The sequence below is a fragment of the Aptenodytes patagonicus genome, chromosome 1 (assembly GCF_965638725.1).
Source record: "Aptenodytes patagonicus chromosome 1, bAptPat1.pri.cur, whole genome shotgun sequence".
Lineage (NCBI taxonomy): Eukaryota > Metazoa > Chordata > Aves > Sphenisciformes > Spheniscidae > Aptenodytes > Aptenodytes patagonicus.
The window spans coordinates 44645771-44660281 of record NC_134949.1 but is presented as its reverse complement, the minus strand read 5'-3'; the positions used below and the strand labels follow the sequence as shown (position 1 = coordinate 44660281).

Below are 14511 nucleotides of genomic sequence, written 5' to 3'. Positions count from 1 at the left end.
ACCCTCTACTGATGCTTCTGAAAAGCGTGTTCAGGAGAAATGGTAGCCATGATATACTGAAGCCACAGTAGAGAGAGTAGACGTACTGCTGGGCGAATAGTATGTATTGTATTTAGCTCATGGGAGCTTATTGGAGTTACACTTTCATATTCACAATAGAACCTAATGATGAGTCATCTTACAAAGCATACTTTAATATAACAGATGCAGGGAATGTGTTACCCAACTGCATCATATTATGTGATACTGTACAACAGGGTTGGGCCAACCTTCCTGATCCCAAGAGCTACTTTACAAAAATCATTGTGACTGATGTCCGCAAGATCTATCTCAAAAAAACATGAGAGCAAAAGGGGAATTGTGGGCATGGCTCACTGGCAGGAATGACTACTGTTTCCCCTCGCTGAGCTTTGTGGCTGGGCTGTCTAGCTGTCTGCTAGATTCCAGGGTGATCTTGCAACGTTAATCTAAACGGTTCCTGCTGGCTCAGTAAGGAATTACGATTCTCTGTCATGGGAGCTGCATTTGCATTGCTCAGGAGCTGCACAGAACTCAAGAGCCACAAGTTCTCCACATAAACCATAGCAAATGCGTGAGGGAGGGAAGACAGTGTGAGTAATTGCTGGTTTGCTAACTGTGCCTAACTGGAATGAATACAAATATATAGTGTGAATTTTACTGCAAGAAAATAGGCCTACTTCATATGGTTTATTTTTTTTAAATTACTTCAGCAATGCAAGCATTTGTGACAGTTGGGCATTTTAACTGATGTGCTCTCCACCCAGTTTTCTTACTGCACTTAATTACCTTTGCACGCTGGAGATTCTAAGATACTCATTTTTCTTGTAATTGTCTGAACTTCATCTTGAAGTCAAAAGTTTCCTAGCTTGTCCCTTCCAGTCAATTTATTTATATTATGCAAAAGCCTTCTAAGCTATATGACCTTCAGCAATAGGATGTTACCAAATTGTTGCTAGCTGGGGTGTGGCTTGATCTTCAAGAGCTGAATGATCAAACAGGCATGATTTTTTGGTACGTGATTAAGTGATGATGTATGGAGGGGGGAAACTTTCTTATAAAAAGAAGAAATAAGTATGATTTTAAGCTGATTGATAACCTTTTATAAATCATTAATACACTGGCATTTAATTTGTTCTAATTTTATTATGTGGTAATTAATGGCTTATCTTTTGGTCTTAAAGGTAAAAGGTGCAGGTTAAAAGTAAACGGTAGTTATCTTTCTAATACTGTATGTGAAAAATTCAGGGCCTTCTGTAGCTACAAAATAAATGCACATTTATATCAAGACTGATCATCTTGTAACATAGCATGTATGTGTGATCTAGAGAAGCAGTTATAGCTCGTATCAATGAACAAAAAAGCTTTAAACTGGTTTTACTAATGAAAGTAAAACACCACTGTATGTGTGATCTTGCACCTACTCTTGCACCTGCCTTTTCAGGTTTGTACCATCTGTGCTACTGCAGCTGCTCTTCTGCTTTTACACCGTAGATGGCCAAACCGTATGTTGCTCACATGTGGTGCAGATGCAGTGTACTAAGCTTAAATTTAGGTTTTCTTCAGTCTATATGGCATTCAGTAATGCTGCTTTCTGTCTGAGGGTACTGAAGTAAGGCGAGTTTGGGAATGAAGATACGGGTTTGATAGCTAAGCTAGCGTGGGATGTGATTAAGGCATATGGATGAAATATGATAAGAAGGTAAGAAGTATGTTAGTGTGAATCTCCCAGTATTCTCAGCCATAGGAGGATTTAGGCCATGGACCTTGTTAGGTCAACAGGCTTTGCTGTCCTCTTCTATGCAAACTGTAATTCTGTCTCTAAATTAGCTAAACATGCTGTGTTGTGTTTAATAAGAATCTGTTACTAAGGTTTTCAGTCTCTTACTGCTTTTTGGTATTTTGTGCTGTAATGAAGAGCTACATAACATAAACATAGGAACAAACCATGTGGTTTTAAAACAACCTTTTTTTTTTTATTTTCCATTCTTTCAATCTTCATCTTTGTCTTGTCTTAATTGGCTTTAGTATGATTTCATTCCTCCTATCATGCCTGTCGTGGAGTCAGTAGATCCTGCATCATGGAGGCAGGGCTTGCGCAAAACTGGCATTGTTCTTGTGCCCAATAAGGGTGAAAAATCTATGGTGAGGTTCTGGTGTGCACAGGTTGCAAAATAACATATTTAATCAAAATGTTGATACTGGATTTGCATGTTTCTAAGTTTGCATCTCATGATCACAGTGTGTGTTACAAAGTGTGGGTTTTTCTAAGCTAACTTCTAGAGGAGTAGTATACCTTGACCAGTCTTACATTTCTTATCTCATTAACTAATTTAAGAGAAGAGTGTGTAGGTTGTCTCTCACCACAACTGCCCTACGAATTCAACACTTCTATGATTATTAAAAACAGTTGTGTTTTCAAATCTCCGCAAGGAGCATGAATTACCACAGATAGTATAAATTAATAATGTAAATTCATTTACATATATTTTATAGTTTCCAACATCTACAACCAAGGTTTCTCCCAAAGAAGAAGAGAGGAAAGATGAATCTCCTGCTTCATGGAGGTTAGGTCTTAGAAAAACTGGTAGTTATGGTGCCCTTGCAGAGATTACTGCTTCCAAAGAAGCCCAGAAAGAAAAGGACTCTGCAGGAGTTATGCGTTCTGCTTCAAGTCCTAGACTTTCCTCTTCATTGGACAACAAAGAAAAGGTAACAGTTTTCAGTGTGAAACAACCTTTTGAGGAACTGATCTACCTTACTTAGTATAGGTGTTTATGATGTCTTGTAGAAGTAAGACTGTACTACACATCTATTCTTTACCAAAATTCCGAAAAGTTAAATTACGCAGCTTCTGCATAGTCTCTTTAAAAGTGTAGTATGCACCTTCATTGTCTGGTGACTTCGTACATAGGTCTGGGGCTTCTCCCTTTTTGGGACTTGCAATGCTAGTAGTAGTTTTTACAGTTAAGGGTGTTCAGAGGTTTGATAGTTTCAGCATCACTTGGAGAGTGATGTTGAAAGAATCTTACAAAAAAGGAGTCTCTTTCTGTATTCCATAGTAATTTTTTATTTACAAAAATTTAGTTCTATAATTAAACATGGATACACTGTACAAAGTGAAGGACTACTTTGGAACAGGTAACTGAACAGCATAGAACTTGTGGTTCTGTTTCAAGTACAAATGTTTAAATGTTTTCAGGATTAAGAATAATACTATACTATACTATGTAAAAATACTAAAACAGTTGCTTTCAGTAATCAGTGTTGGAACTGCAGCGAAGCAGAAAAAAGAGAAATCAAGTCATTTGCATCACTAGAATGAAAACATAAACAGTTTCCTTTTCCTATTGTAGTCCTTATGATATTTAACTAAAGCTTAAAACTCATTTGTATAATCGGGTTACAATAAGTACAGCTGAAGTTGTCATAATGATGATTTTCCAGCCAATAGCAGTATAATCAATAAGAGTAACACTTAATAAAAAATACATGTCTTTCAGGAGAAAGATGGAAAAGGAACTCGACTTGCATATGTTGCACCTACAATACCAAGACGACTGGCCAGTACCTCTGACATTGATGAAAAAGAAAACAGGTGACTGAAGTTATAATATCTGTTAAATATAAAATTACTTGATTTTAGAGTGGCTGACAAACAGAGATTTTAAGACGATGCTAATTTATAGCATTATCCTACGGTATAGATTATGCTAGTCCATAGGGTGATCCAATTCCTGAAAGTTTTTGATCTTGTAAATGATAATGACCCTTTTTAAAATCCAAATTATTATATGACAAGAGCAGAACTGGGCAATGAGCGTTGTCTTCTTGGGGGAGAAAATAAATAAAATCCAAAATACGGAGTCGTAAACTTTAAGCTACTGAAGGGTGCTAAAAGCATTTCACTGCTTTGTTTTGAACCATGGAGTGCTGCTACTGGGCTCCGTTATTACTTTTGATAATAATAAAATGCTGTGTTTCTTACAGTCTTTGCTTAAAACCATATCATGCAGCAGCAAGGATTTACAAAAATCATAGTTAAGTTACAAAAGCAGTTCTTCTATTTTTCTTGTTTAAATGTTGACTTTTTGTCTTCTTTTGGAGATTTTTACTTTCTTTGCTGATAGTTCTTCTGTAGCTTTCAGTATAAAAGAAACAAAAAGCTTAGGTGCATAGGCTTGTTACCTGTTAGGATTTGGGGTAGTTTCATGGCATATTTACATTGTCAGAACCTTCCCATTTTTCACTTCTCTCCTTTACTGAAGTTCTACTCAGACATTTTCTTGAATTAATATAGAATGCGTAGTACAAAACTTAGAAGTCTCCCTAATGTCTTGTTTCTGTTGGAGCGTATCTAGATAGCTGAATGTTGGATGACCTGAACTGAAAATCCTCTCATTGCTCAAAATGTGCTATTGTAATCATTGTCTGTAAGACTGGTAAATTTCCTTAGGTCTGAAGAGGAGCTTCTTTGTTGCTACACTTGAGAATGGTTCATTTCAGCGCAAACACAAGATAAATACTGGCTTTTCTTATGCTTGCAGAATACTGTTGCCTAAGTTTAGTCTCTGGGTGACAAGTTCTGTTTCGAAACAGGGATATTCCAGCTCTCGTGCTCCCCTGAAGTTCAGCTTAGTTTGTTAACATCTCTCATGTTACTTGGCTAGATTTTTTTAATCTGTATTTCTATAACAGGACAGTTTGGAGTTTCTGTTCATGCTTATCATTCTCTGGAGTACTGTATTCTTTGAGGCTGAGTTTGTCAGTTTTGGTTTGTTTATAAGAGAGATTATTATTATTTCAGTTTTTATTCTTTTGAGATCTTCCCAAAAACTCTGACCAAACAATTGAGCTGAGAACTTTCTGTATTCCTTGGTGTACCAGAGACAAAGCCTGCTTTTAGGCCAGCCTATTTAGGCACCAATACTTTGCCTAGTGTATGATGTGGCAGACAACCCAGCTTACTTACTTAAAGCCATAGGAGACTTTTGACATTTAGTCTGACCTTCTTTACATGTAGAATTCAACCATCTGCCTTACAGGTACCTTAATAAATTATTAAGGTTTCTGACCTTTGTCCCAGATCTTTGTCCTTGTTGCTTAGCTTAATGCTGGGTTCTTGTTCTACCTGCTTCTCTAGCTTATCGATGATGTAGTGTAATCCAGCTGACATCCTACTGTGAGTAATGGAAAGGACTTCCAAGATGAATCCCAGCTGGGCTTTTAGATTAACAAACCTCAGACATCCAGCCTCAGTCAAGTAGCCAAGGCTACAGCCAAAGTGCTGAAGTCTATAGTGTCTTGGCAAAGTGAAACCTTCAGTAATTATGAAAAATTTGTCATGCAGCAGGACCCTTCTGTGGTAGATGATAAGTCAGAATTTGTGTTACTCTTTGGTGGTAAGAAATAACACTGCATTGGCCTGTGTTTGATCATTTTCTAAAGTTGTTCCTGACCACAGAATTGCTAGTGTAAATTTTTGTGCAAAAAGAGGTACATTCTGAAGGCCAAAGTTATCTGAACGTAAAATATATCTTTACAAGTTTTTTTTTTATTTGCCCTCGCCCACCTGGTTGCCTTTTATGTATAGTTTTGTGAAAGACTTTTTTTTTCTTCCTTCTATCTGAACTTTACTTCAAATCTTGAGCTGACATTTTTATTAGAAATTCACTTTTTTGCATCTCAGTATCAGTTTTCGTGGTAGTTTTTCTAAGTAGATTTTTGCAAGGTTATTTCTTGCTGCTATAAACTGCAACAACAGGCTGGAAATTCCTTATGACTAAAGTAATGTCAGCCAGTGATACATGACAGGCCACTCAGGAATGGCTACTGCAGGCCTGTTTACACTAGTCTACAAAATCATGAGTTCTAAAGGCTATAGTCAGCTTTTGAACCTCTTCTTATAACATCCAAGAATGAAAAAAACCATGAAATTATTGTCTTAAAACCTGAGTACTTTTCCCTTTATTGCATTGGGTAGTCTCAGGAGCAAACAGAAAAGCCTCTTGTTCCTTTTTTTGAGAAAAACAGAGCCAGCAATGGTCACAGATAAAAGCTGATGATTGATTTCATGTTGATTAAATCCTCTTTAGCAGTTTTTCTTTTGATGCTACTTTTCTATTATATTTCTAACAGTGTTAGTATGAACGTAGTATTTTTCCACAGGAGCTTGAAAATGATTGTCCATAAAGGTCATTTTATTCCTGTTCTGCGCGGTTATGTTTATTTTAAGTGTGTTATCCAGGGTTTTAATCTTGAATTTGAAACTCCTTTTCAGCTCCCATCGAGAACAACCTTCTTTAATATGAGTTTGCTAAAAGAAAATCTTTTTTACAGAGACTCGTCTGCTAGCTCAATACGTGGTGGCAGTTCCTACACCAGGAGAAAATGGGAGGAAGATGTCAAGAAAAACAGTTTGAATGAAGGTCCTACATCATTAAACACAAGTTATCAAAGAAGGTGTGGGATTTTCTCTTACCTTTTTTTTATCAAAATAAGCTTACAAATTAAAAGAAACAAGTACTGAATCACTTTGTAAGGACAGTTTAAAATTGAATGGTGACGTTGAAATGTTGTTCATAATAATTGCAAAGTATGTACTTATGCTGATGCAATGCTCATGCTGATTTTAAAGCTACACCATTTTTCCTAGCTTAGAGTGTTGCAGCAACTACTATATAATTAAAATTATATGCTTCATTTTTCCTATTGTTTATTTCAGTTTGAAGTTCATTTGACTCTTTCCAGATTAGTTCAGTAGCCAAAGATAACTATTTTAAATGTTGGAATAGAAGTAATTCTGCTTGGTATCTGAAAAGGGGAAAAATATTGTCTCTGTTGAATTTTGGTTTTGCATGACAGTATCAGAGGTTTTGGGCTGCTCTCCATAACGGTAGTTTATAGCCACACCTACCTTGAGTATCAGCATCACAGAATGCATACATAAAACTAACTTGAATGCAAAGTAAATGATGAGTAATATGAAAATAATTTTCAGGTGTGCATGATTCCTATCTTGCAGGATTTTCTCAGAAGGAATCGTATCCTGCAAATATATACATGCTTAACTTTACTCCATTGTGTAGTTTCAGTGTAGCTATGTGAGTAAAGTTCTTCACTGGAATTAGTGGAGCCATAAATATCTAAAATGAATAGCTCAAAAGAAAAGATTGTTATTCAGGTAGCTAAGCTGCATATTGATATGTGCTGATGATGTCTGTGGTGATGGGTACTTAATTTTTTTTTTTGTCTTGATGTTGTCAGTGGCACGTAGTCAGGCCGTTTCATACAGCATAATACATCTTACATCTTTGTTAACCTCCTGCCTTAAAAAGAAAACTCAATTTTCCTTACTTCAGGTTTAGGAAGGATTTTGCACAGGTTTCCTGTTCTGGATGGAAAATATCAACGGTTGATAGATGAGAACAATCTTTGCATGTTAGCTTTTATCAATATTTACGCTGCAGTCTTCAAACAAAACGTACTCGTCACTTTTAAATTGCATGTGGTGCTTTAATGGTGTACTTCCTTAGTTGTTCTTGTACAATTGTTTTTTCTTTGTCATTTTAGAATTGATAGTAATACAACAAATTATCAGTTGCAGAATGACAAGCATCTTTCCTTAAATCTTTTGCAGTTAGTAATATGATGCTCTGTCTGTCCTAACTGTGGATTCTGAGGTTCAGTCATGGGCAAGCATCCTGACTTGGTAATGCAAAATTTGTTCAGCCAGAACCAATGAATAAAAATGTGGAAAACACTGGATCTTCTTTACAACTTGAAGAGCAAGGGAAAAGCATGAGTGGGAGGTTAATCTTTCTGGGAATGACTAAAAAAAAAAAAAAAGCAGTACATTTAATTGGTTGAAAATTATAAGAGGAGTGACATTGATGACATTTTCTTTTCTGACAAGCTGTGGAGTAGAATTCTGCATTTTCTGAGGTATTCAGTGTGGGTGAAACAGCAGTTTAAAAATGGGACATTGGGAGCCCTATATGAATACTTCAGTAGATGTGATCAAGATAGTCGTACATAAACCAGTGAGATTCCATTCTTTATATTCTCTTCCTGTGGAGAAATGGTCGGGACTAAGGGACACTTCTGCTGCCCTCTGAAGTCATAAATTAAAAGTCCTAGTCAAGGAAATAGTGAAGAAAATGGCTTTTGAAACTGCTTCTTTTACCGCAGAAGTTTCCGAGACTCAACCGAGGCACACAATACACGGGCAGGAATTTAATGGATCATTCACAGCTTTGTGATATTTTAATGAGCAAAGATAAGTAATGCAAATGCATCCATTGTACATGTCTCTCCTTCAGTGGCTCCTTTGGTAGAAGACAAGATGATTTGATTAGTTCTAATGTTCCAAGTACTGCATCAACAGTTACCTCTTCTGCTGGTCTTCAGAAAACACTGCCTGCCAGCACAAACACTACTACAAAGAGTACAACGGGTTCTACTTCAGCAGGTGTACAAAGCAGGTAATGGCACCAGTACACTTCTTTTTTTCTTTTTTTTTTTTTTTTTGTCAGGTCTACTGTGTGCTTACGTATGTGCATGCGTTCTTGTTTAGTAGATCCTGGGGCTCTGGATTTTTTCACTTTCCTGTTAAATTTGTTTTAATTTTATACAATTTGGCTTGAAAATTGTGAATGGCTTTCTACTGTAAAGTGACAGCCATGTTGGTATAAAAGAATAAATCAAATGTTAGAAGGGTGTGAAGAATAAAAGTTCAATTATTGTGAACTGCTCAATTCTTAATTTATTCAATTTAATAGCTCAAGTTGAGCTTTCATAGTAGAGACATTTCTCAGTTTGCTTTTAAAAAAAAATCCATCCCTCAATTTACATGTTATTAGTTGTTTAGTAAAGTGCTTTCATTGTTTAGCTGTTTCCTTTTCTCTTTTTTTGTGTTGCTGCTTGTTATGCTGTAGTACCTCAAATCGTTTGTGGGCTGAGGATAGTACTGAGAAAGAAAAGGACAGTGTTCCTACAGCAGTGACCGTTCCTGTTGCACCATCTGTTGTAAATGCTACAGCCACTACCACAGCCATGACTACAGCTACTTCTGGCACTGTGTCCTCAACATCAGAGGTCAGGGAGAGACGGAGGTGTGTAAAGGTCCTAAGAGTAATGTTGCTCTTATACAAAAGTTATATTTTTTTCTTATTTAAAGGAATGTGTTGGTTGCCGCAAATTTGGATAGTATAGTATGTAAAGCAGTGTTGTTTGCTTCCTGTGTATTGAAACAACTAGCGATGTGCCTCAGTTTATGTAAGAGCTTAGTACTGGTAGAGACCATTCATGAAATTTAAACTTTGATATTGTATATTTTTGACTGGCCTTGAGTTCTCATTTGGTATGTAGTATTTTCATATTTGTTAATAGATTAAATGAGTCCTCTTAAAAATACCCATAATGAAACTGCAAAAACACTGAATTAAAAATAAGAAAATCAATAATTAATTACTTTCTACAAGTGCATTGCTGCCGAGTGAGCTACTGTGCCACTGGCAGTGTGCTAGTAAGTCACAACGTAGCATTTTTTCAGTCATTTTGTATGCCTGGCACTACTGAGAAAAGAGTGTTGAACCCAACACATTCTGTTTATTTCATTGCATCATTTAGGGTCTCTTCTATTTGAAACGTAATATACAGTTGTAAATGCAATGGTTTAAGAGCTATTCAGTATGAAGAATGAGTAAGAATCTGATGTAAATCTCATTTTAAGAATACAGTGTTTTTTCTGTTATAGTTACGTGGAGGATGAATTAAGATTGGTGCACATTTATGTTTCCAGAAAGAGTTGTTACCTGCTATTTATAGAAGCAAAAATAAGATTTCATAAGGTTGTTAATTCCTGATAGCTTTCCCTGGGTTCTTCTTCTTCTGGATATTTGTAAATGTTTATCCTTTAACCCTTCCACTGAAATGCAAGTTCAGATTTCTGTGTTGCTCCGCAGTGGTTTTGAAATGTAACTCCTGTGTCAGTGCCAGATGTGTGTATCTCTGTATGTTCACAGAGGTAATGAAGCTGTTCATTGTTACAGGAGAAACCTGGATTCTTTTGGTTCACTTAGGGCAACAACATTTAAAGATTCCTCATAGCTTTAGGCCTATTTAGGATAGTCTGTTTTCTTCCTTTCACACCCAAAACTGAGATGAAATAACTTTTATGAAATGGGGATTTTTTTTCTTTCTTCCCCACCGTGATTTGGGAGGTGCCCACAAGTGCTTACAATCCATTTCAATAACAACCATAGTCAGAACCTGCATTTTCCGTAGCGAAATTTGGCTGAAACTGACAAAGCAAAAGCAAAACCAACAAAGTGCCTCTTTTTTTCAAAAGTAGTTCCAATTTTAAAATGCAAATGCTATTTCAGTCTCATATGAGCTAGAAAAGCAAGGAAATTTAGAATTAAGGCTTTTGCTGTCTCGTTTGCTCTCACTAGTGTGTGTATACTAATGCGCATATACTACATACGTTTTAGATACCTGCAATTGGCCTGAAATGCCTTGCTTTTATCTGACTCTGGGCCCATTGTGTAATACACTGTTGCAGATGCATTCTTGATGGCATATTAAAATATCCATTAAGCCTTAGAAATGAGCAAAACGGGAATAATTACTGCATGCATGTGAGAAGGTAGTGCTCTAAATATCAGCACATGCATATCTATCTGTATATATACAGATACATATATATATGTGCGTGTGTGTGTATCTATGTATGTTTATATGCACATGAAAACTTGTCTGTATATGAAATATTATATGCTAAATATTTTCTTAAGAAATGAAGTTGGTTAATCCATATTTGTAGACTGAAAGTGTGTATTTAGACAGTATGTTTGAAATAGTATTTCAAAGAATATTTGAAAAGTAAACACATTATAAACTACTTACAGTGAAGAAGCACATAATGGTGCATCCTTTTGGAATAGCTGAAGAAGCTATATTCTTTATCTAATTTTTAGGATTGGTTTAGAGAAACAGGGAAGAGAATGATGAACTTGAATCTTTAAATCTTTGTATCATGAATAATACTGCATAGGTAACCTGTGTGGCATACGCAAGGGATGTTAAGGAAGGGCACTTTCCACTCTGACAGTAGCTGTAGTGTGCACCTGGCAAGTTGAGAGTTTTCATTTTCCCTCAGTGAGGTTTAAAGTATTTCAGATTTATTGGAGGGTAGGAGTATGTACACCAGGTACTAAAGAGCAAGTTATGTGGAGTAATCTGTAGCAATTTTCAAGCCCTAAAGATTACACCTGCTCTGCAATCAAAGCCTCCTAGGTAGGTGGTATTTCAGGTTATGTTAGCTAAAGCAGCTAACAGGCACCCTTTTCCTAATATAGTAGGGCCTAGGGCTCTAGGAATATCTATAAAAAAATGCTGTTTGCAAGAGAACAGGATAGAAAAATCAAATTAATATAGTGGGTGTTTTTTAAGATGTGTCTTTTTAAGGTAGGGGATGTTTCTATATCTATATATATTTGTAAATATAGCAGCTATTTATAAATATTTTCCTGTGTTTTGGGGCTAATTTGTTTAGTAGAGCTATAGAACATGGGCAGTACTCCATAGGTCTGTGTAATCGAAATTTATTTTAGAAGCTTAGAATTGTTTTAGAACTGTTTTTAGTGTGTGCCAAGGCTGACGAATACCATAATTATGTGACCAAAGAACTGCTCTTTCCATAGTGTCGTGGCTTAATCTCAGTCGGCAACTAAGCACCATGCAGCCGCTCGCTCACTCTCCCCCACCCGGTGGGATGGGGGAGAGAATTGGAAGAGCACAAGTGAGAAAAAACTCGTGGGTTGAGATAAAAAACAGTTTAATAATTGAAATAAAATAATAATAATAATAATAATAATAATAATAATATGATAATGATAATAATACACAAAACAAGTGATGCACAGTACAGTTGCTCACCACCCGCCGACCGATGCCCAGCCAGTCCCCGAGCAGCGGCCCCCCCGGCCAGCTTTCCCCAGTTTATGTACTGAGCATGACGTCACATGGTATGGAATGTCCCTTTGGCCAGTTTGGGTCAGCTGTCCTGGCTGTGCCCCCTCCCAGCTTCTTGTGCACCTCCAGCCTTCTCAGTCGGTAGAGCATGGAAAACTAAAAAGTCCTTGGCTAGTGTAAGCATTACCTAGCAACAACTAAAACATGGTGTGTTATCAACTTTGTTCTCATCCTAAATCCAAAACGCTGTACCAGCTACTAGGAAGGAAATTAACTCTATCCCTGCCGAAACCAGGACACCATAGATAAGTGGTTTAAGTGTTAATAGGTGATGGCTTCTCAAACATAATCATTAGCCAATTATTGAATCATTATCCAATTATTCTTAACTAAAGAAATGTAAAAAAATAGACAATCATAAAATATTACAGAAGCTGACTCTACTATTTTTAATATAGCTAATTTTATTATCTAAAGAAGTTCAGAGAGGTTTTGTGTTTTAAGCAACCTTTTAGCAGCCTTTTGATTTTGCTTTTTCAGATTTTTCTAATTTTTAGCTAATCTAAGGATTTTTAAAAAATGTTAAATTATAACAGCATTCCCAGAATATTCTGTATTAGAAAATCAACAAATGCATTAAAAACTTTAAAGTTCTTTAATGATGGTTTTACATACATATATATTACATACATACATATATATATATTTATGCATGTATATGTATCTCTGTAATTTTTTTTACCCCAGTTGCCTGGGTTGGAGAATTTCTTTAAAGAGTCCAGACCTTGTATGTCTACTCTAGTAGCCTTTTGGCTTTGATTACAGTTACCTGCTTACTCTGCAGGATTTTTGTGGGTTTCATGAGGATTTATTTTTAAGCACAGTTTTTTCAAAGGGAGTTGGATTACTCAAAGCATGGATGATTCTTGTGAAAATATGGTAACCACCTCCTCAAGGATTTTTAACCTCTGATACAATAGATGGTATAATCAGGTTTTCTGCATTAGCAGTATGTTTAGCATTTTCTAAAAGGCTACAAGTTGTGTTAAAAGTTAATACGCACACACACATATTTTATGCATAAATGCGTAACTGGCTGAATCTCTGAGGTCTTCTATCCCTATGTAAGTAAAGTAGTGAAAAAGCTTAAGTTATATTTAGAGAAAATGGTAAAAACAAATCTAAATTAAGTAGGAAAACATTGTGTATTTTAATTGAGTTGTAAGGCTGCTGTCTTGATGAATAGATCATTATGATATGGATGAAATGTCTAAAATGTAATCCATCATATAGTTTAAGATTTTCTTCTAACTGCTTTGGTTTTCAGTCATATCGTGTTGTGGGGGTTTTTCCTGACCATTTAATGCATTTGTACAAAAATTATCATTTGCCAATTTTGTTTGTAATTAACTCTTTAGATCATACCTCACTCCAGTACGGGATGAAGAGTCAGAGTCCCAAAGAAAAGCTAGATCCAGGCAAGCAAGACAGTCTAGAAGATCTACGCAGGTATAGTTCTATTACAGCTTCTACATTTATGGAAACATACCCATGTAGCTCCCCGACTACAGTGAAGTTTTAATTTCCCAATAAAGCTCCAAGTAAACTGATGGGTCTTCCTGGTATAAAACAACTTGTACCAGATGAAATAAAGCCTCTTTTTTTTTTTTTTCCTTTGTTCCCTGAAAGCTTTAGGACCCTTCATTGCATACTGAAAGGTGCTTTTTCTAATCACTGAAGAGTGACTTAATACAAATTTGAAAGCATGTACTCCTCCACTGAAAGGAAGTTTTTCATTGCATTATGGTAAAATCGCTTACTCAAGTAATTGTATCTGATGTTATGTAGAAGTTTAAGACTTTTAATTCTTCAAGAACTAACAGCTATATGCTTCTGGCTGAAGACTTAATACTTTAGAAATAGGCATAGCGTACTGTATTTACTTCCATTTCTAGGTCTTTTTTCTGTGCATGGACTATTGAAGATAATGTGATTGAGCTGACCAACATATTGATAGCTAATAAGGTCCATGGCACAGAAAAAAATACATTCAACCTAGTTTGTGTGGACATGGAAGAGTACCACGGAAGAGTTTTTTGTTACTTGCTAATAATCTAGAATCTAACTGCATGTCTCCTTTCAGTGTTTCTCTCTCTTAGTTTACATACTGATATATTTGGTGGTTCTTCCCAATTTCTATCAGAACTACCTCATATTGAATTGCAACCAGTGCAATCCTGACAGAGGCAAGGATGTGACAGTAGCAAAATAGATTATCTCTAAACGGTACTTGAACACTCTTTGGGCAGTGGAGCAATTACCAACCACTGTCCTCTGGAGACTGTCTACCCATCTCTTCTTGTGTCAGCTGACAAACTGAGAATAATCAGCAAATAGTCCCTGGATAAAACAGCACAACGAAATACTCCAGCCATCGTCCTTATCTGCTTTAAGGCCAAGTCTGTACCTATGTGGTTTACTGATGTTACTTTCAAATCTTTGCAGTTTTAAACCCCT

The 14511-nt window shown here is 36.2% G+C and overlaps 1 protein-coding gene across 5 annotated transcripts in view; it reads left to right on the top strand.

Annotated features, from left to right (window-relative positions):
- Nucleotides 1-14511, top strand: part of PPP1R12A (protein phosphatase 1 regulatory subunit 12A) — a 124804-nt gene that overhangs the window by 84135 nt on the left and 26158 nt on the right. For 2 of the 5 annotated variants that reach the window (XM_076333541.1, XM_076333531.1), the window contains exons 10-16: nucleotides 2047-2163; nucleotides 2515-2730; nucleotides 3522-3616; nucleotides 6358-6480; nucleotides 8340-8501; nucleotides 8955-9131; nucleotides 13413-13503. In XM_076333541.1, the coding sequence (XP_076189656.1) occupies nucleotides 2047-2163; nucleotides 2515-2730; nucleotides 3522-3616; nucleotides 6358-6480; nucleotides 8340-8501; nucleotides 8955-9131; nucleotides 13413-13503 (981 nt within the window). The remainder of the gene's footprint in view (nucleotides 1-2046; nucleotides 2164-2514; nucleotides 2731-3521; nucleotides 3617-6357; nucleotides 6481-8339; nucleotides 8502-8954; nucleotides 9132-13412; nucleotides 13504-14511) is intronic. The other 3 variants (XM_076333560.1, XM_076333550.1, XM_076333570.1) reach the window with 2 other exon arrangements.